The sequence below is a fragment of the Spea bombifrons genome, chromosome 3 (genome assembly GCF_027358695.1).
Source record: "Spea bombifrons isolate aSpeBom1 chromosome 3, aSpeBom1.2.pri, whole genome shotgun sequence".
NCBI classification, from domain to species: Eukaryota; Metazoa; Chordata; class Amphibia; order Anura; family Pelobatidae; genus Spea; species Spea bombifrons.
In genome coordinates, this window is record NC_071089.1 from 117,936,946 (window position 1) to 117,958,817 (window position 21,872).

The 21,872-nt window shown below is 44.7% G+C and overlaps 1 protein-coding gene across 1 annotated transcript; it reads right to left on the bottom strand.

The window, feature by feature from the left end:
* Nucleotides 1–217: 217 nt before the first annotated feature.
* Nucleotides 218–12,255, bottom strand: LOC128484180 (uncharacterized). The gene is made up of 4 exons (XM_053460498.1): nucleotides 12,107–12,255; nucleotides 10,663–10,726; nucleotides 4,712–4,763; nucleotides 218–891 (listed from the first exon to the last, which is right to left on the bottom strand). Exons 1-4 carry the CDS (start codon nucleotides 12,235–12,237, stop codon nucleotides 218–220), a joined length of 921 nt encoding a protein of 306 aa, XP_053316473.1. The 5' UTR covers nucleotides 12,238–12,255.
* Nucleotides 12,256–21,872: the final 9,617 nt, after the last annotated feature.

Genomic DNA, 21,872 nt, shown 5'->3' on the forward strand with positions numbered 1-21,872 from the left:
AAAATGGAAAGAGACGGCATTCAAGCAGCCAATCGGCGGTGAGAATCGTCAGATCACAGAAAAGGCGGCAGTTTTCTCCTCAGTTAATTAATGGCCCCACTTAAAACGTATCTTTAGAATATATCCTCTCTGGAACCAATATGGCCCCGTGCACCTGTGTGTTAAAGGAAAATAAAATAAAAAGTAGTGAGCGCTGACCCCGTACCCCAGCACGAGGCTACTGAAGTTCCTCCTCCGGATCAAACGCCCTGTCTGGGAGAGGCGGCGGTTCTTCGGCTTTGTCGCTGGCGGAAGATCTTGCAGAGGGTTGCCGGGGTTGGCCCGGAGAGGTCTTCCACTTGGCTTTGTTGTACATCATCGATACCTTGTCTAAGATCTGCAAAGGATTTGATGCCTTCTTGGACACAGGTGGACCTCCCTTGGCTTGTGTCGCATCCTTTGTCTCAGATCTACCAAGCTGACCATCATCTACCTGTTGACACAACGTATGTTCTTTGGTCGGAGCGTTCAAGCTGCTTCGTGCGCCCCCCTGCTTTGCTTTTACCGTCTTGTTCTTCTGAATTACGGAATAAACGGGGGCCGCGCTCGTGTCTTCAGCTTCGTGCGCGTCGTCTTCATCCTCTCCCCCGGGGAGAACGTTATTGTGGCACGGCTCTGGCGACTGTAGCTGTGAAACCGATGGTTCCTCTTCGCTTATAAAGTCATACAACGGGTCGTCGGCGCTGCTGCCACTGGATTGGCCCTCTCCGGCGGCGTCGCTCTGCGGTGGTAACGGGAGAGCTCTGTCTTTTATGTCCGGAGATTTATTATTACTTAGTTTGCTTTGCCGGAAGCCATCGACGTTCTCCACACCCTTGGATCCGGTTTTCTGCTTCGGATCTCCTTCTGTATCTACGAAAAACAAATAGAGAAACATCTTATACGATTCCCCCAGAATTCTATGCAAATTACATTTTATTTTTCTGGGTTCGGCTAAAATATATAGAAAAAGGGTCAATGGCGACCGTATCCACGGGGGTTCAGGAGCGAGAGCTCCTGAAGTGGAGCTTTGAGACCTTTCTTGGTCTTTGGCTTTGTCTAATGCCTTAAATCTATCCCATTCTATGTGAAAGTTCCACACCGGATTATCCTTTACCACTTTCCCTGGAAGGCCATGGCACCTATTAACTACCCCCTCAGTCAAGAACTATGGATGGCCGGTCCAGCCGTGATTCCCCCCCCCGTCGTGTTCTCTGACACGTGGTGACATCTTGTAGGGTCCAGGAATCATCTCCCAAAATGTTTCAGGTTTCTCGTGATTGTCTCAGTTTTCTTTAAAACTATTTTCGTCGTAATACCCCTAAAAGCTGGGACTGGCGATAACGTGGCGGCCCTGGCATATGCGGGGGCCACGTGCTTTTGTCTTCAGCCGGTGTGCCAAGCGGCTAGTCCAGGAGTGCCTATAATGGGCCATTTCTGATGCTCTTGTAACAATGTAACAGAATCCGCGATGATATTTGCACATATCGGTAAATTCGGAGGATTAATGGCGTTTTTTTATTATTATTATCTCTGGAAGCGCGTTCTCCGGACGCATTCTTGGCTCGGGTTAGAAAGCTGCTCAGCCGCAGCAGTGATTTCCATCCCAAAGATCATTTCTCAATCGCCAAGAAAGCAGACATCGAAAAAAAAAAAATTAAAGTTCCTCGGGATCAAGCCGAGACACGCCGGGCTTTCCTCATTCCGCGTCCCTGACATTCACACGGATCTGCAGAGATTACAGCGCATGCTCGATAAGGATCTTCCTTGAAAATAGTTAACCGCCGGCGGCTAACGCTGCTTAGAAATAATAAAGGAATCTTCGAATTCACCTTTTCAGCGGTTTATAAGGTGAAGATGTGTTTTAGGTTTATCTTTACACACATAGATGAACATCTTGCTTTTGATGTTATATCCCACGATGCACTTGTGATCTTCCTCCTGATTGGCTACTCATTTCAGGTTTTTGAACCTTTTTATATTGTTTGGTTGCTGGTGGAAGGTTATGGGCAGGACGGGTAGAACTCAGTCCTGCCTGCACACAGTGTAACGCACCTTACCGGGACTGCCCTGGAAATTCCGGGACTGTTGGCGGGTACGCCAGCCTTACTGAATGGTAAAATCGTCGTTCCATGTCCCAGAATTAACCAGATAATAGACAAGGGGTTCTTCCCGTCTACATGCGCAGACTGTACTGAAATTACGTTTTATGATGAATAAATAATTATAAAAAACGCTGCTTGATAAAAACCAAGCGCTTTTACCTGATCAGCAACGTCTGAGCGGCGTTAATGCTTCCGCAAAACGGACAGGTGTCGGGGGTTGGGTGTCCTACGTGCTTTATACAGGAACAATAAGCGTTATTCATTAACCGCGGAGGAGAAAAGCTCTGAGTTATAGCACAGGGTTAATGTTTGCATTTATCGCATGTCATTTAGACAAACGGAATCCAGCGACATTGTTACTTAACGAGTAAAATCCCCCAAATCTAGATTGTCTCCTTAATGTTATTTATTGAATCCTTCTGTGATTTCGTTCGCTAACTGCTGACGCTTCGAGCAAAGTGAGAGTTTGGGGAGAAATTGAGGAATCTCGATATTACATCATGAAAGCGCCCGGCTCGTAGGCCGCGTTCGTTTACTTATTGGGCTGCTGCTGTTGTAGGCCAAGTTCTTCACCACATGAAGTGGGGGCTTTGTGATGATTTCGTCGGCAGAATCTGGAGCCTCCGAGCCGCGGGTTGGGAATTTATTATAAACCGAGGTCGGGTTCGGTGTAAATGGTTTGTTATCTGGGCTAAGGTCTGGAAAACGGAAACATCTGGCAGGTCGAATAACCAGCGCGATGAAAAGACCTGTGGGCAAGGAGGGTAAAGAAGCCAGAAGATGCCCCTGCAGTATGTCACATGTAGAGTTACTCAGTTATACTTCCCACAAAAGTAACTCAACTGACTTAACTTAAAACCCACTAAATCTCTTTCAACTAAGTCAAGCTGAACAATCACAAAAGAATTTTGGGGTTGACTGTCAAGTCCGTCATTGGACTCGGCGGCTGAGTTGGCCATCAGGTTGGGCAAACCCCATGATGGAGCTCTAGGTCAACGTGTCTCCTGCTGAAGGTTCAAGGTGATCTTGGTGGGTTGGAACCCTCTTAATGCCACCTTGTCTCAAGTCAGATTTTAGTTCTTCGTACTTGAGTTCAGTCAAGTCCGATTTAACGAATAGACAAGTTGGCCGTCCGACTGTCAAGTAGACAATACTGGAAACATTGTGAATAGATTCCGTCATCTCTTCTTCACGAACGGCCTTCCGTCTCTACTGTAACAATTTCAACAAATTCAACAAGTATGAAATAAGGAAACTATTACGGCGGATTTCACACGGATTCGCAGACAGTCCTCGGCCAACCAGTCCATACAGGTCCATCTGGCTTCCGGCGGCTCCTGTCTCTGCCTGCTTTAGAACGAGTCGCCAAAAACCCAAACCTCGTCATCTCCCCAAAGCCTTTTTTTTTTTTGATTTCTCATCACACCCTCACCAAATAAACAAAAAAAGAGAGCGAGAGACGAGTTTTAGGATAAATAAGCCAGAGACGAAGCCCCATTGTGAATTTCAGATTGAACCGGATTGGTTTTGTGCGTCGATACAAAGAGTGGGATTTTTTTGGTTTTAATTGGCACAATAATGTAAAAAAAATCTCTAATTTCTTATTTTGTTTTTTAAAGCTTGAAAAATAATATATATATATATTTTTTGGAAGGAATAATGCTTTTTTTTGCAAAACCAAAAGGTATGTGCCCTAATCGGGGAAAAAAATAATTAATTAAAGTATATACAATGAAATTAACAATTGAAGTGAAAAATAATTCAGTTAATAGATTTTGGACTGAAGTGCACCAGTTTGATAACGTGACTTCAGTGGGACACCAGTAAGAAGGGCAAACTTTATTATAATTAGACTTGGGCGCCGGCCAAATCTTCGTATTCCTCGAATATTCACCCGTTCTCATGTTCTTGTCGGGCGAATATTCATGTGTGCTCTTCCTGTTAACACGGGGTTAACGCAGTAAAAATACGCAGCAGCTTTGGCGCCAGGATTTTAAAAGTCTGTAAGAGCAACTCTATTGGTTGCTGGCAGGGGGCTCCCCTGACATCAACCAATGAAGGCCAGACGAGCCCCCTGGTGGCGACCAATAGAGTCGCTCTTACAGACCTTTAACTCCTGACGCCGAAACTTGGCCTGGGGAGGTTCCAGGAGTTAAAGGTCCATACAGACGACTCTATTGGTCGCTGGCAGGGCCTCCTCCAGCATTAAGAATAAGAGATCTCAACATGTCTGGCTTGGAGAAGGGAAGAGAGGATGGGATAGAAACATTTAAGTACATAAAAATAATTTAACAAAGTACAGGACGCCACAATCTAAAACTAGAGGGTCAGAGATGGAATGCAAGGAAGTTTTATTTTACTGATAGGGTGGTAGATACGTGGAACTGCTTCCCAGCAGAGGTGGTAGAGGGTAATACAGTGAGGGTATTAAACATGCATGGGATAGACATACGGCTCCTGAATCTAAGACGAGACCAACGACCGATTAAGGTTTGAGTCGTTACAGCAGGAGAAACGAGCGACTAGACGGGGGCCGGATGGGGGCCGATCTGCCTGCAAATGTAGCATTTTTTTACTTTGCTTTTTACCTTCATTTTGTGCTCTATTCCTCTGCTCTGTTGGAACGTTCATCTTTACAGCCTGTCAGAAAAAAAATACAGCGGTCGGTAAGTCACCTGCGCATGATGAGACTTTCATGAGTAGCAATAAACGTTCAGTTATTTTTCACGCTGAAGTTATGAGAAATTTGTTGGTCACCTGCATATCGCTAAAATAATTTACAAATTAAAAATCTAATATGTCCATTTTTAAGGTTCTGCCCCTCTTTATGTTTTTACTCTCATAATGTCTAAAGAGAAATGAAAGTAATTTAATATAATCAAATTTTACAAGTAATTTAAGGGATTTAAATGCCATAAAATATATCTACCGTAATTAATGCCATTCTAAAAAAACATCTACATAAACTTTTATCAGATCATATGGTTTCCTTTATTAATATGTAATTGGATGAAAAATCCACATTTAAGCATTGCTGCCCACTGTTCAGATTCTTGGGAACTTACATGGAACAGCCTTCCAACATACATGGAACAGCCTCCCAGCACAAGTGGTCAGCCTTTACAGCAGAAAAAACGGGCAGGATAGATGGGCTGAATGGGTCTGATTTGCCGGCAAATTCTGTGTTTACAACTTCTCGGGATAGGTGACCCGGAGCTCCCCCTCTTCTATGAGGCCGCTCCCACAAATGGGATGACAGTGTTTAATGGGTGGGGGTTGGGGGGGCAAATGGGCAGTAAGTAGGTGGGCAGTGGGAGGATAAATGGGCAGTAAGTAGATGGGGAGTGGGAGGAGTAATGGGCAGTAAGTAAGTGGGGAGTGGGAGGAGTAAAGGGCAGTAAGTAGGTGGGGAGTGGAAGGAGAAATGGGCAGTAAGTAGGTGGGGAGTGGGAGGAGTAATGGGCAGTAAGTAGCTGGGGAGTGGGAGGAGTAATGGGCAGAAAGTAGGTGGGGAGTGGGAGGAGTAATGGGCAGTAAGTAGGTGGGGAGTGGAAGGAGAAATGGGCAGTAAGTAGGTGGGGAGTGGGAGGAGTAATGGGCAGTAAGTAGCTGGGGAGTGGGAGGAGTAATGGGCAGAAAGTAGGTGGGGAGTGGGAGGAGTAATGGGCAGTAAGTAGGTGGGGAGTGGGAGGAGTAATGAGCAGTAAGTAGGTGGGGAGTGGGAGGAGTAATGGGCAGTAAGTAGGTGGGGAGTGGGAGGAGTAATGAGCAGTAAGTAGGTGGGGAGTGGGAGGAGTAATGGGCAGTAAGTAGGTGGGGAGTGTCCGAACATCGATCCCCTGAAAAGAGCAGAGCTTCTCTTGGAGACTTTGGGTCAAACCCGAAGCGTTCCCAGGTATGGTAATGAGTAGGAGAGCACTCGCTTAATGCAGTGCCGTCTTAATGCATGGGCACACCGGACAGTTGCCCAGGGGCCACATGTTCTAGGGGCCCCGTGTTGAATCACATTGCTGCCACGGAGCGCCTAGAACAGAAGCGTATCTCCAGGGAGGAGGAGAGCGGTGAGGCAGGCGTGAGATTGTCTTCTCCACAACCAGCCCTGCTCATCAGGCAGCAGACGCCCCCTTGGGTTCTTGCTACCAGAGTGCTGTGCCCATCCGGACACCATGAGCCCTGGTGTGGGAGCCGCCGGTATCAGACATGAAGAACCCTGAACATGCATGGCTAGTAGCCTGACAAGATTATAATATGCTGAGAAACATCAGAAAACATGGATCACTGATTCCGGAGAAAGAGTCGGCGGAATCCTGGACCTCAGCCGGGTTCCTGCTCCATTTCATTATATAATATTATTATTATTATATATTATTATTATATATTATTATTATTATTAATATTATTATTATATATTATTATTATTATTATATATTATTATTATTATTATTATATATTATTATTATTTATTATTATTATTATATATTATTATTATTATTATTATATATTATTATTATTATTTATTATTATTATTATATATTATTATTTATTATTATTATTATTATTATATATTATTATTATTATTATTATATATTTATGTTATAATATGAAAACCAGCAGTCATCTGAAGTATTCTGACACCGGGATATTTCTCGGATCTATTCTGTAAACGGACTGTCAGTTCCTCGTTATCCGCCCCTTCTTAAAGTTCCATAGAATTTGGGATAAAATGAGTTAATTCGTCCGGTTAAACAGATGTTATTTTTGTAGGAAGAGAAATTCCGAAGGAGGATCGGAGCCAGAGAATTCCTTAATCCCAGAGGTAGCGATACGGGAGAGGATTTGGTACAATAACGGAATAATAATTTGCAAAAGACAATGTTTTTAGTGTTAACAAACTACTAAAATTTCCATATTAAGTCAAATACATTTTTAACCCTTTAGATTTTCTGGGGTCTGTATCAAAATGGAAATATTGTAACTCATGTCTCCTGACTTCACTCATTCCTGCCGTGGGTTGAGACCCAGCAATTCCCAAAGCTCCATCTTCAGAATACTTGGAAGAGAACGCGCTGACTTTACAGAAGCCGGTTATTCTAGAAGACATCGTGGACCGTTGGCCATGCGCGAAAAAATGGAGGTAAAACACAATATTGTCTAGTTTTATCAAATAAAATTCCATTTCAGTTGCCCCAACAAATATCCTTTAACTGCAGTCCAGGGGGTAGTCTATAAAAATAAAAACATGATCGGGGAAGAAAGAGAAGCAAACCCCCAGATCCAAACCCGATTTGTTGACCTCATTGGGTGAAGATGTTGCATACCGATGCGTTTTGGGCTGAGATCTGGTGGATCCAAGCCAGAAAACATCACTGGCCAGAGGAGACTCCATGACCGGATGGAGCCTCTACGTGAAACATAAAGTTCTCATTCTCCAGGGGCCAAGCGGCTCTTGAGTTGAAGGAGTTTTGAGCCACCGGTTGGAAAAGGCGGCCAATGAACCGACTTCACTCCCAGCCGCCTTGACCCTCGAGTCCTCGCGATTTGATGTCCGCTGCAGCAGAACGAGAACTTCAGCAAGCGTTCCCGGGAAGCGGCACAGATCGGCCGGCCGGGCGCTTTCCTGAAAGATGAGTCCAATCTTCTTATAAATGCGATTATCACGCATCGTCTCGTAGGAACGGCCTGTGTGCCGGGGGGCCGAGGCTTCTAGACTGTAGTTTCCGTGCCTCCGTAATAAGGCAGTATCAGATTAAAGTGTGAGAGCCGAGGGCCGTGGTGTTTGCGGAGTAAAGTATTACATTTCAGTCCCGGTTTATCCGTCCGGCTTATTATATGACTTGCAGCGATCTGAAGTGATAAACGGCCGATAACAAGCACTCCCTGGAATCGCTTCATACAAATACTTTTATTTTGTCTCCTGCCGTCTGCTCGGGGAGGGATGTCACCGGACGGCGATCGTTAAGGAACGAAAGCCGAGCCCGAAATCCCAAATCTCAGCCAGGTTTAATCCGTGGGGTCTTGGGGGGGATTTGTTTAGCGGGGAGAGGACTTGCCTTTGAAGTACAGAATGTTAGCTTGAGTCGTCATGTCTTGGTTCGTTGTGACCCTGGGCAAGTCAGGTTCATCCTGTCGCGTTCTAACAACCAGAGAACCCCCGATGCACTTTAGGTGGCTTTTTGGAACTCCATCCATTCTAAGATTCCTTAGCAATTGTGGCTTTTTCTGTAAACATTGGTATTACCCACACCTACACATCCATGCTCACACACACACACATACACATCCATGCTCACACACACTTACACATCCATGCTCACACACACACTTACACATCCATGCTCACACACACACACATCCATGCTCACACACACACATACACATCCATGCTCACACACACACCTGCACATCCATGCTCACACACACACTTACACATCCATGCTCACACACACACATACACATCCATGATCACACACACTTACACATCCATGCTCACACACACATACACATCCATGCTCACACACACACATACACATCCATGCTCACACACACACATACACATCCATGCTCACATACACACACATACACATCCATACTCACACACTTACACATCCATGCTCACACACACACACATCCATGCTCATAGACACTTATACATCCATGCTCACACACACACCTACACATCCATGCTCACACACACACATACACATCCATGCTCATAGACACTTATATATCCATGCTCGCTCACCTACATTTATATCACATCCAACGTCATCGCCGTCAGCTAAGTGGTGTAAGTTGGGCAACAGGCAGGCTGTTTGGGGCAAAGATGGAACCGACAAGCTTTTTGGGGGCACTGACAAGCTGTTTGGAAGTAAAGGTGCACCGTGGGACATGTTGCTTGGTGAAGTTGTGGGGCCCCGTGGCAATTTTCACACTGTGGCCATGAGGTTTCTTAAAATAAAAAAATCTAAACATATTGCTTCTTAGTAGAGATTGTTCCCAAGTAATGACTTAACCTATAGCGTGAGTTAAAGATAATGATTGCAAGCTCTTTGAGACAGATATAGTGATAAATAGGAAGTTATTACAATGTGATCTATTGGCTTATCTCAGGTTAGTTGCCCACGTACTGAACTCGTATGTACTAAACTATAAGCCTGGAAATGATGGTTATAATAAGAATTTTGGGGATATTTCTGTTGCTTTTCCAATGCAAATATATTATTTCTGTTTAAAGATCCTGTTCCACCTATTCTGCTGGATTTATCACTTTTGTAGCTAAACGCAGCATTTATTCCCCCTAAATACACAAACCTTTCCCAGAAATCCTTCTTTAATCCTCTTAATGTCTGCTTCATTCATCATTTTTGCCGGGAACACTTAATTGTCACTTGTCACAAAAGCAGGCGCTGATATATCGTTCCCATAGAAACTGAAAAAAAGCCTCCCAAAGTTTCTACGTTGTTTTTATGTGATTAAAGCTTCAAAAAAAAGGAAAGAATAGAATAACAGACCTGCTAAATCTTAACTTTCTTAACCCCTTTGTGGCCATATGGAAAGAATCTTTCTCTATGTTCCAAAATCGAAAAAAAAAAAAAAAATATAAAAGAAAAAGAAAAAATAAATAAAGAAAAAATAATAATATTAAATAAATAAATTAATTAATAATAATAATAATAATAATAATAATATATTGGCAGATATCCCACCCTGGTATATGTATATGTATGAATTGATGGCGTTATGATCCATAAAAAAAACCTTAGAAAACTCTTATTTTTCATAACAGCGTCTCTAATTTCAGGTCCCTGGAACAATATTATAAAATAACATCTTAATATAATTAATTTTAAGTGTTAAGATTAAAGCGTCCGGTAGCGATATTCATAGAATTCCGGAGTATTCATTAATAACGCATAAAATGCCTCTTTGCTGCAATCCCTCCATCTCTGCTAAATCCGTTTAATTAGTGAGATTAGGCCTTCGCTGCATTGTTATATAATTACTCCCAATAATTAGTCATTAAGGCCGCTTTAATGATTGCTGGGATCACGCCGCGTTCGCTTTCTCCGCTGATTGTTACTGAATTTATACGATCTGTATGTATGGACGCTCGGCAATTATAAATACACTCGTTTCATTATGCAGAAAAAGTTAATTAAAAGCATCAGATGTCAGCAAGCCGCGCTTTGGTTGTACATTATAATAAAAACATAAAATGATGGCGGATCGGCCCCATTCGGCCCCCATCTAGTCCGTTTTATGTAACGACTCAATCCTTAATCAGTCGTTGGTCTCGTCTTAGATTCAGGAGCCGTATGTCTATCCCGCGCATGTTTAATACCCTCACTGTATTACCCTCTACCACCTCTGCTGGGAGGCTGTTCCACTTAACTACCACCCTCACGGTAAAGTACTTGACTCTCATCTTTTACATAGACATTACATAGTCGTTACAGCAGGAGAAACGGGCGACTAGACGGGGGCCATTTCTACTGAGAAATAAAGCATTAAGTAACGAGGATAATGACGGGCGACTTACCACCGCAGTGGGAACCGAGCCTTCACTTCGCTTTTTATTCTCAGTGAAATCTAGTGTTTTTATTCTAAGGATAAAACAGAAGACGGGTGGTTAGTGTCGCATATACAGGAACCTTCTGGGGAGGCCGGAGATTTAACACATTTGTGACCCAAATATCATGATGACATCATAGGATCCATCATGACATCACAGAAAGTCTTGATTTCAGGTAAGCGGGACAATGTGGTGTATTCAGGCTGTCTAGCAAACCGGACAGTCCCGTGGGAAGCAATAATGCTGTTGTAGGTCACATGATTGCTGTTATTAGCCAATCAGAGTAATTACAGCGCCCAAATGCACTACGATCCCTGTGATTTGCCAATCACAGCTGCCAAGTTCCCTCTTCATACCTCCCAAGTGTCCTGGATTTTTGACACTGTCCTGCATTTGAGGGCAGTGGGGATCATGGGCTGGTTGGGGAGATTATCTGACCGGACGAGGGGTCTGTAAAGTCAATGGAGGTCTGTGCTGTCGCAGAACAGCCCTTCATCGCAGCCCCCACGTGGCTGGGCAGGTAAGGCGGGGGTGGTCCCCGTTGAGGCTGTAGAACCCTAACACCCAGCACACATTCTGCGCTCCTAGAAAAGAATCAAGAGAGGAAAGAGGGGCATCTGTGGAGGAAAGAGGGACAACAAAGGAGGAAAGAGGGGCATCACGGGAGGAAAGAGAGCATCACAGGAGGAAAAAGGGGCATCAAGGGAGGAAAAAGAGGCATCAGGTGAGGAAAAAGAGGCATCAGGGGAGGAAAGAGGGGCACCACGGGAGGAAAGAGGGGCATCAGGGGAGCAAAGAGGGGCATCACAGGAGGAAAAAGCGAGATCAAGGGATGAAAGAGGGGCATCACAGGAGGAAAGAGGGGCATCAAGGGAGGAAAGAGGGCATCACAGGAGGAAAGAGGGGCATCAAGGGAGGAAAGAAGGGCATCAGGGGAGGAAAGAGGGGCATCACAGGAGGAAAGAGGGACATCACAGGAGGAAAGAGGGGCATCAAGGGAGGAAAGAGGGCATCACAGGAGGAAAGAGGGGCATCAAGGGAGGAAAGAAGGGCATCAGGGGAGGAAAGAGGGGCATCACAGGAGGAAAGAGGGACACAGGGATTTTGGAGAGAAGCCGGTGCCCAGTCAGATGGAAGGAATTATTAGTGACCATTCCAACATGAAAATGATGATCGTTGAGCTGTTTCCGTGCACACCTTACACTAATTGAAAAGACCTCACTGTTCAATGTCATTAACCTCCATCCCACTCAGACAAAACATTGATTGGACTCTTATATCACGCAATTAAACCTTAACCTTTAAGAAGTTTTTTGAACAAGATGGGCTTTCAAGACCTCAGAAGTCTCTTTTTTGATAGTCGCCTTGGCGGTGGGTACGTATGTAAAATTCTACATCCTTGCCAACCTACTTCTTGAAGAAAGAGCAGAAGAGCAGCAGCAGAACGGACAGCAAAGCGGCGCTGGAGAGAACGAACGGGAGGGACACGGAGCTCTCTCTCCCGCAGATGTAATTCAGAAGTTGGCCTGCAGAGGGCGCCATCGAACCGCAGTCTGCAGCAAACCTGAAAAAAACGAAAACCAATTCTGATGAAAAAGTGATATTTTCCACATAAATACCTGTCTCGTGAATGTGACTACCTATGATAAAATAGGGGTTAACTATTTCTGTGCCAGCAGATCCCACGCAGAGATGAACCGCAAAATACAAGTGTGTTCTACATCACAGTTAACGTTTAATCCCTAATGTAAGTAAAACTAAAAACCTCATAAAATTTCCAGCCGCACCTAAAAATAATAATTATTTTTCAATGAGGAGCCGGCAGCCGCTAGGCACTCAGCAAGGGGGCAACATAGGAGCTGCGATGGAGGTCCCTGCTGCAACAGCTCAAACCTTGCTCTCTGAATCTCCCCAGTTGGTCCGTGCTCTCCTCTTACAGTCAAGCTGCATGAAATCAGGACTGTCCTGGAAAACCAGGACTGTTGGGAGGCATGATCTTGCCATTGAGAACATTAAAGGGGTAGTAAGGAGCAAAAAGTGCTTTTTTTCGTGGGCCTTTCGAGACCTTCTAGACGTCTCCGTGTGAAAATATTTCTCGTAGACAGAACCCACCCCTTGCGCCCAAATCCCGCAGGGTCCGCCGCAGAAGTCAGGAGGAATGCTCCAATTTCTTGCATGCATACCTCCAAGGCGTCCTGGTTTTTGCAGGACAGTCCTGATGTTTGGGGCACACTATCGCTCTCACATGTAGCTCTCACATTTTTGCTCCACCTGGTGGATATTTGGGTAGACAGGTGGCCACTTCACTGACCCCACCCATTTCTGCACCTGACTCCTCCCCCCTGAAGGAGCTCCAATAATCGCCAGGGTTATTAAATGTAATTTATTGGCTGCTTCAAGTGCAAATATTCAAATCATATTTCTACGCAACCCTTAAGGGTTAATTTTACCTTAAACTCCCACGCGTTTCACTGGAGACAACCAATCTTTGGTATTAACCCCTACCACCTCTGCTGGGAGACTGTTCCACTTAACTACCACCCTCTCAGTAAAGTAGAAGTCACTGATTCAGCAGAATGTAAAACCGCATAAACGCGCAGTGAATTGATTTGTTCTGTGCATGCGCGCCACAGAAACGCACGGGGCGATTCCACTAAATCTCTCCAAGCCCGGCGGACGTGTCACTGGATACAGAGCAGCGTCGGCCCGTCACGGACAGCTCATAACTCCGGACAGTAGAGGAATTTGGCTGCCGCTTATTGAAGTTGAAAAGAGAAATAATAATAATCCTCATCATTTCTTTTGAGCTTTTCTGTGAAATCTTGTCCTTTGTGTATAATTTCTGTCCGCTGGAATCTTCCCGTCACGTGAATTCACGATCCGATTTATATCCCGAAAAGCTTGACTCGTTACCGTATATTACACCCCCCTGTGTACAGCGCTGCGGCGTATGATGGCGCTATATAAAACAATAATAATATTAGGATATAGAGATGTCGGAAAGGGGCGTTAAAATTCTGAAACTTACCTAGAAATATAATCTTACATATTAATTAAACAGAGTCACACTGCATTTGTTCGCACACGTTTGGCCCCATCCGGCCCCCGTCTAGTCTCCCCGTTTCTCCTGCTGTAAAGACTCAAACCTTAATCAGTCGTTGGTCTCGTCTTAGATTCAGGAGCCGTATGTCTGTCCCATGCGTGTTTAATACCCTCACTGTATTAATATCTACCACTTCTGCTGGGAGGCTGTTCCACTTATCTACAGTAAAGTAAAAAATGCAAGCAAAGAGCTCTGATTTTTTTTCCGACAGATTCGTGGAGAAAGAGAGAGGAGGAAACGCTTCTCTTTCTTCTCGCCTTCTTCAGTCCGGCCTCTCGGAGTACTTCTGTGAAGGGGCGGAGTCACAGAGAAAGCTGCTCCCCTGACCCTTCAAGCAGCCCAGAGGCTCCGCCCCTTTTGCAGAAGTGCTCCAGGAGGCCTGATTCATGGAAAAGTGGATGAAGAAAGAAGACAGAAGAACAAGAAGAGGCGGAGCTGCGGGAAAGGAGCGGGGACACGGAGGCAGACGCTGGAGACGGTAGAGAGACATTAAGAGAGTGAATGAGAGTGTGAGAGAGAGTAGGAGTGTGAGAGAGTGAACGAAGGTGAGTGACATCGATTGGGTGACAGAGAGACAATTAGCTGATTCCGCTGTCTGCCGCATCGCGTCATAAGACGGTCGCCTATTTATAGGACGCCGGACCGCCAGACAAACTTGGCTTGAAAGCCGGATCGTGCGGCGGATTGGATGTCACCTCCCTTTTTCCTCCCCGCCATAACACGGTAACTCGAGTTGGACTGAAAAGCTAAAATTAGCAACCGGCCCTTTAAATGTTTTGTCAGCTGTGGGGTTATTTGTTGAAATGGATACGGTGCGGCTGACGTGACTCGGGAAGGCGGCGGCGCATGATCGCTCTTCGGACCCGAGAGCCTGGACTCAGTATATTTAATTACAGAAATGTATATAATGTGTTATTCTTCTTTATTGATTTATGTAGCGCCATCCTGTTCCGTAGTGCTGTACAACGGATTAAACTAAATATTATTTTCCAATAAGAAATCAACCAAAAGAAAATAATAATTCATAGTTGATTATTTTCAGGCTATTATTATAATTATTATTCCTATTATTCTTATTGTTATTATTATTATAATTATTATTATTATCTGTTATTAAGATGGAGCCTACATATTCTGTAGTGGTGTAGAAGAGTGTTTTTTCAGATCAGAAGCAAAACAAAATAAAGAATAATAATATAGCACTATCATAATCCGTAGCGCTGTATAATGGGTAAACAGCTCGTAGCATAAAAAACAGTGAGGAGGGCCCTGCTCAAAGGAGCTTACAATCTAGAAGGGGGCGGGGTATATGACAAACCTTTGAGATGCGGTCCTACTGATAACATTGATTAGATAAATAATACAATTACTTTGGACCTGAGAACAGCCTGACTGAGGAGGAAGACACCCAGAGGCAGGGGCGCAACTAAAATACATACATGGATACATACATACATACATACATGGATACATACACAGATACATACATACATACATGGATACATACATATATACATACATGGATACATGCATAGATACATACTCATACATACATGGATACATACATACATGGATGGATACATACATAGATACATACATACATAGATACATACATACATACATACATACATGCCGCCTCCCACACACTTACCTCTCACCTCTCCAGCAGCTTCACTGGGGTCACGTGATGTAACGTGACCCCGATACACTCCTGTCTCCCCGAGTTGGTTCAAAATAGTTTAGAAAGGGCCCTTCCGCCCGGGACTGGTGGTACCCTCTGTCAGATTGGAGGATGAAGCTACGTTACCACAAGAAGTTCCTGCCGGGTTATGCAGAAGATGGGTCTGGTCGGCAGAAGCAGTATTGGGCAGAGAGGGTAGGGAAACAATTTGAGAGAGTGAATGAGAGTGAGAGAGATTGTGAGTGAATGTGGGCCCTTGAATTTCAGATGAATTTGTGATTCGTACGAATCTGAATGCACAAGTCTACTAACCAACATCCTTAATCTCTCTTTTTCCCTCTGGTGTGTTGCCATCCTCATTCAAACACGCTATCATCTCTCCCATCCTAAAGAAACCTTCCTTCGAAGCCACATCCCCATCATTACTTATTCTCTTGGACCTCTCTGTAGCCTTCGACACAGGTGACCATCCCCTCCTTCTACACCCTCCATGCTGGTGGCATCCATGACACGGCTCTTTCCTGGTTCAAAACCTAGCACTCTGACCGCACTCTTGGTGTCTTCTTCACTGGAACGCGTTCCTCCTCCCTACCGCTGTCTCTTGCTGTTCCTCAGGGCTCAGTTCTTGGGCCTCTCCATCTTCACCTCTTCACTTGGACAACTCACATCTCTCTTTGGTTTCCAACACCACCTATACGCTGATGACCTAATCTATATCTCCTCTCCCGACCTTTCACCATCTCTTCTAACTGGAATCGCATCAAGGATGGCCTCTCATTAGCTGAAGCTCAACATCTCCAAGAAGTTATGGTATCTCGTCATCCGCTCTGTCCACAATTCCTGACATCTCTATCACCGTTGACAACTCCACCATCCAACCAACTGACCAAGCTTGTGACCGCTGCCTTGTTGCCCCTCTTGACTCTGCTCTCTCCTGTATCCCTCACATCCAGTCCCTCCCTCACCTGAGAAACATCTCCCGAATCCTCCCATCCCTCACACGAGAGACAACCAAAAAAATATGAATCCCCTCCCTTGTGATATCTGTGCCAATCTCTCCACTGGCTCCCCGTACCCTCCAGTACCCTACAGAGCCCTTGATAACCCCCTATATCTCTACCCTCCTATCCAAATACCCCCCTTACTGCCCCCTTCGTCCCTCTAACGACTTCCATCTCTCTTCTACCCTCATTACCTCTTCTCACTCCCGTATTTAGGATTTGCCCTGTGCTGTACCACCTTCTCTGGGATTCCCTTCCCCGCCAGTCAGACTTTCCTCATACGCGACTTTTAAAAGTTCTCTGAAACCTCACAAGAAGCGTAAACCTTTCCTCCCAGCACTCTCAGCCATCATCCTAATCAATCCACCTGAACGACCAACAACCTCTACAGATCATCCGGACTCGACCAACTCACCCCCATCCAAACCGTCCTCTCCTACTGTCTCCCCTCCCCCTCAACCCCCGACTAGATTGTAAGCTCCCGGGAGCCGGGCCCTCTGCTCCTTTTTTTTTACTAGCTTGCTATTGTTTGTGATTTTAATATTTTTTACAGACTTTTTTTTTTTAACAGCGCTACGGAACCTGCCGGCGATATATAAATAAATATAATAATATGATAACGGAGAGCCGGGATTGTAAATTGAATCCTGAAGCACACAGGCAGCCGGTGAAGAGGCTGACAGAAGGGAGAGGCGTTAATAGAGCGATGGGTAATAAAGTGACATATGCTTTCAGGACCACAGAGGTCTCTTCTTCAAGTGGGGGAAAAAAATCTTCCATCCCAAGAAGAGACCTCAGAGACATAGAATATTTTTCTTGTGAACTCCAACTACATAGAAATGTCACTTTAGGTATTGGAAATGGAAATTTTCGTGGCATTTCAACGCTAGTAGAGTCTGTGTTTGTAATGTGAAAATTGCACTTGCGGCATAATAATCCGCATACTCGGCATTTCCGGAGGGGGGCCATACATGAGACGCTGCACCTTTCATGATACCCCCCACTCCGACCCACCATTACTTTTTTTTGCATATTTCATTGGCTGTTTTTGCCGCCATCTTGGTGCGCCCCTCTCTTTCCTGTCAGGGAATCTCGTAGGGGGGAAATAAGTCAGAATCCCTTTTCCCCACCCAAATAAGAGACCACACAATTAAACATTTATTAAAGTCAGCTAGGGATCAAACCGTCCGCCGGGGCTTTCACCTCGCAGCTCCGCACCGTGACGCTCAGCGTATTCCTAAACAATGCTGTAAACTTTACATGCAGAATGTCTGCACGTTTACGTAAACATATTAACAACATGCCGCCCACCATGACATGACTGGACCCGGGCCGACCCGTGTATTTATCATCCATGTAACTGGAACACCACCACCGGCTGGCCCAGGCGTACCAATTATATCCCGGTCCCATGGCCACCAAACGAAATCACGAGGGCCCCAGCCCCAGGAGTGTCCGGCACTTACCCGGTAATGGTGGTAAACTCCTGCCCCGCGCCAGCGACCGACCGCATCAACCGAGCAGCGCTAATAACGGGTCGCTGTCCCATGCAGCAAACAGGGGGCCGCTCCCTGAGAGGGTCCCGAATATACCCTTCTGGCCCCCTGTTTCCTGCCCCCACCAACCATCACGCAGCCCCTTACTGCCCCATTGGCATAATCTACCCAGATATGGGGGGGTCAGCCCGGTGTCAAGCGATCCGCATTAACGTACCTTTCTGAGGGGAAATCCTCTCCTGTCTTGTTAGATCCAAGCGACTTCTGTCTTCATAAGAGAGTGAAATCCGTTACGGTTGGAATCATGTCTGCTCTTCTGTCCGCTCTTCTGTCCGCTCTTCTGTCCGGCTCGGTGTCTCTGCGCGAGCAGCGAGGGGCAGGAATGATGGGAGTTGTGCTAACCTTTGCTCGCGATTCTTTTTTTTTTGTTTGTTTTCTCTTCCTCATTCCGTGTTAAAGTCCTACCTTGTGAAAGTATGCCGAGCTTCTATTACCGAATGTGTGCGTAGAGTCATACTACAGAAACACAGAATCTCCAGGCAGATCGGCCCCATCTGGCCCCCGTCTAGTCGCCCGTTTCTCCTGCTGTAAAGACTCAAACCTTAATCAGTCGTTGGTCTCGTCTTAGATTCAGGAGCCGTATGTCTATCCCATGCATGTTTAATACACTCACTGTATTACCCTCTACCACTTCTGCTGGGAGGCTGTTCCACGCTGTATTATATCAATACTTTTAATTAAACCTGAGACAAAGACAGGATTCTCGTGCCCGATTAGTTAGTAGCTGGTGACACATTCTAGCCAACTTTCCTGAGTTGGGGTTTGAGTCCTGGCGATCTGGCTCATATCAAAGAAAACCATTGGTGGTTGCATCAGCGGGAAGATATTATTCTATTTATAAGATGGTAACGGAGACTATTGCTCCAGATGTCAGAATAAGAGACAGAGGGAGTCCCCCTGGTGTAATGTTTTATTATACGGATCTGTATGTATATGTTGCCATCTTCTGTCGAGCTTCTTCCCGGACACTCTTTGGGAGGTCGCGCCTGGTGGTGGTGGTGGTGGGGGGTGTAGTGTCTAGCGCACGTCTCTGAACAGAAAAGAGAGAAAAGAAAGGAGAGATAAGAAAGGAAGAAAAAAAGGAGAGACAGAAGATGAAGGGGAAGAGAGTAGAGAGAAGAAAGAAAGGAGAGACAGAAGATGAAAGGGAAGAAAGTAGAGAGAAGAAAGAAAGGAGAGACAGAAGATGAAGGGGAAGAGAGTAGAGAGAAGAAAGAAAGGAGAGACAGAAGATGAAGGGGAAGAGAGTAGAGAGAAGAAAGAAAGGAGAGACAGAAGATGAAGGGGAAGAGAGTAGAGAGAAGGAAGAAAGGAGAGACAGAAGATGAAGGAGAAGAGAGTAGAGAGAAGAAAGAAAGGAGAGACAGAAGATGAAGGGGAAGAGAGTAGAGAGAAGAAAGAAAGGAGAGACAGAAGATTAAGGGGAAGAGAGTAGAGAGAGAAGAAAGAAAGGAGAGACAGAAGAAAAAGAAAGGACAGGAGATAAAGGGGAAGAGAGTAGGGAGAAGAAAGAAAAGTTTGAAGAGAAAAGAGAAGGGAGAAACCTCCACTAAAGGGAGAGTTGACATGCGCGTTATATAAATAATCCAAGTCTCCTTACTATGAATTATACCTGCCGCAGGGCCGGTTCAGCCCTTCACACTAGAGAAACGTGCCTGTTCGCCCCCCCCATTATAAATAGTTAAGTGAAGGAGTTGAAAAACCACAACTTGCCTTCAGACTCGCCTGCCAGCTTTCACTTTACTGAATAAACATCACTAAGGAGAAAAAGGACAAACGAGAAAAAGAAAGAAGGGTCAGGGGAGATGAGACAAAGAGGAGAGAATTAACTTAAAAAATTGAGATTTTTTTTTAAACCCTGACCCAAGTAGGTCAAAAGACAGAGAGAAAAGTCATGACTGATGCAGGGACCTCCAAAGTGACAACAGTCGGGTTATTTGGGCGATCTTTTGTTCATTGAATAAATAATTTGGATTTTAATGATTTCATTAAAAGGTCGTTTATTATAAAGGGCAGTAAAGATGGAGAATCCGCCGCTAAATCACGTTTTATTGACAGATTCGACCCCTAGCCGCAGGAAAAAGATCATTAATAATTACACCAACTCAGAAAAGCTCAACGAGTTGTGATGGCTTTATGTGTACACCAAAGGAGCAGCCGTTCCTGTTCTCAGGATCTGCATGATTATTCCTCCCCATTTAGCCGATTGCTACTGATTCAGTAAGGGTGGGGAAGGAGAAGGGAGAGAAATTCAAAGAAAGAAACTGATTGGAAAATCCTGGCTCTGCCACGGCCTGCCGTCAATTTAACTTCCATTAGTTTACATTAAGTTTAAAAAAAACCTTAATTTTACTTAAATTACCATATTTAATGTTTTCAATATTTTTTTTTAGGTTTTACATTTTTTTTAAATTTTTTAACCACTACCTAACTCTAAACTATCTATCTAACTTTTTCCCCACTAACTAACCTCCAGCACACTAACTAGCCAATACACAAATTACATATAAAAATTAACCCCTTAGGGTCAGGTTAAAATAAAAAAACATTAAAAAAGTAAAACCTTTTTTTTTTTTAAACCTAGGACTTAGGACCCAGGTGTTTCTAAGTGTTTTCTGTCTTTCTCCAGCTCATGATCACAGTAAAAAAGAAGAGGGCCTTTGAAGCCCTACTTTTGTCGTCTGACTGTATCCATGCATGTGATTGGCTGTAGCAGCCATCACATGCGCGAAGGTGCAGGGAACCTGCTGTAAACTGACCACTCCGGTCATGCAGCACTCAGCTACAGCAGTGACCCTGTGATTGCCGAGATCGCGGCAGCGTGGGACACGTTTTTGACCCTTGACGTACCAGGGACGTCATTGGTCCTCTAAGGACATTATTTTATGACATACAGGTATGCCACTGGCGGCGAAAGGGTTAATCTTAATTTTAGCTCCATGTACTGCTGGCTAAAACTTAGTGGTTAAGTGACTAGAGGGTTAAAAAGAATAGATTATAAACAAGGTGTCCAAGAAAGAATGTTTTTCTGGTGTCTATCTTATGTTAGGGGAGACGAAAGGGATAACGACCGCTGTATTCGGGCATCTGGAAGTCATTGGCCGCTCTAGTGAGATGCGTTTAAATTGAGTGTTCGCAAAAGAGTTGATTTGAGAGTGTCAAGAGATTTCTGAAAAAGATTAATGTACACGGTGTTCCAGATGTCTGAAGCCGAATGGAAAGACAGCTCCAAAAAGCGGTAGGAAGGGAAAACTTAAGGGGTCCTCCTGAACAGTACACACATAACCTTTTTTCATACTTTAATGAAAGGGTTAAACGAAGCTAGAAAAATAGAGAAATTCTATTAACAGGGAACTGTTAAAAATATGCTTTCAAAACTATTGTGCTGGTTTTTTTTCCCAACAGCTAAATTTTTGCCTAATATAATGTTTTCCGCACCCCTCGTAACTAAAACTCACACCCACACTAAAACGCAAACTCACTGTACATACACACACCTATGCTAACACTAACCCCTACCTAAACACACACTAACACTAAATTAGTACCACACATTCGTACCAACACCACACACTGACACTCACTCTAACACCATACACACAATATATTAACACACGCACACCTCTGCATATTAGCCCGTTGTATGTGTTCTAGCTCTAGTATCGTAGCTCATTCTTTTAAATAAGCCCCCCCCCCGTTTTTCGGGAACATGCTGCAGACATGATGTCCTCCACAAGTTAGCATCAAACTCAATAACATCTGAAAAATGACAGCGAGGACAGCCTTCATCTCCACTGAAATTCTGCCTGTCTTCATTTACCAGATTACACATGTGC

Bases quoted from the DNA above. Each gene is read 5' to 3' on its own strand.
- LOC128484180 (XM_053460498.1), bottom strand. From the start codon at position 12,237: ATGGCGCCCTCTGCAGGCCAACTTCTGAATTACATCTGCGGGAGAGAG. The intron at 10,727-12,106 runs GTAGGTTGGCAA...TTTTATCCTTAG, and splicing joins TTCTGCTCTTTCTTCAAGAA to AATAAAAACACTAGATTTCA. The intron at 892-4,711 runs GTAAAAAGCAAA...TGTTTTTCGTAG, and splicing joins GAATAGAGCACAAAATGAAG to ATACAGAAGGAGATCCGAAG.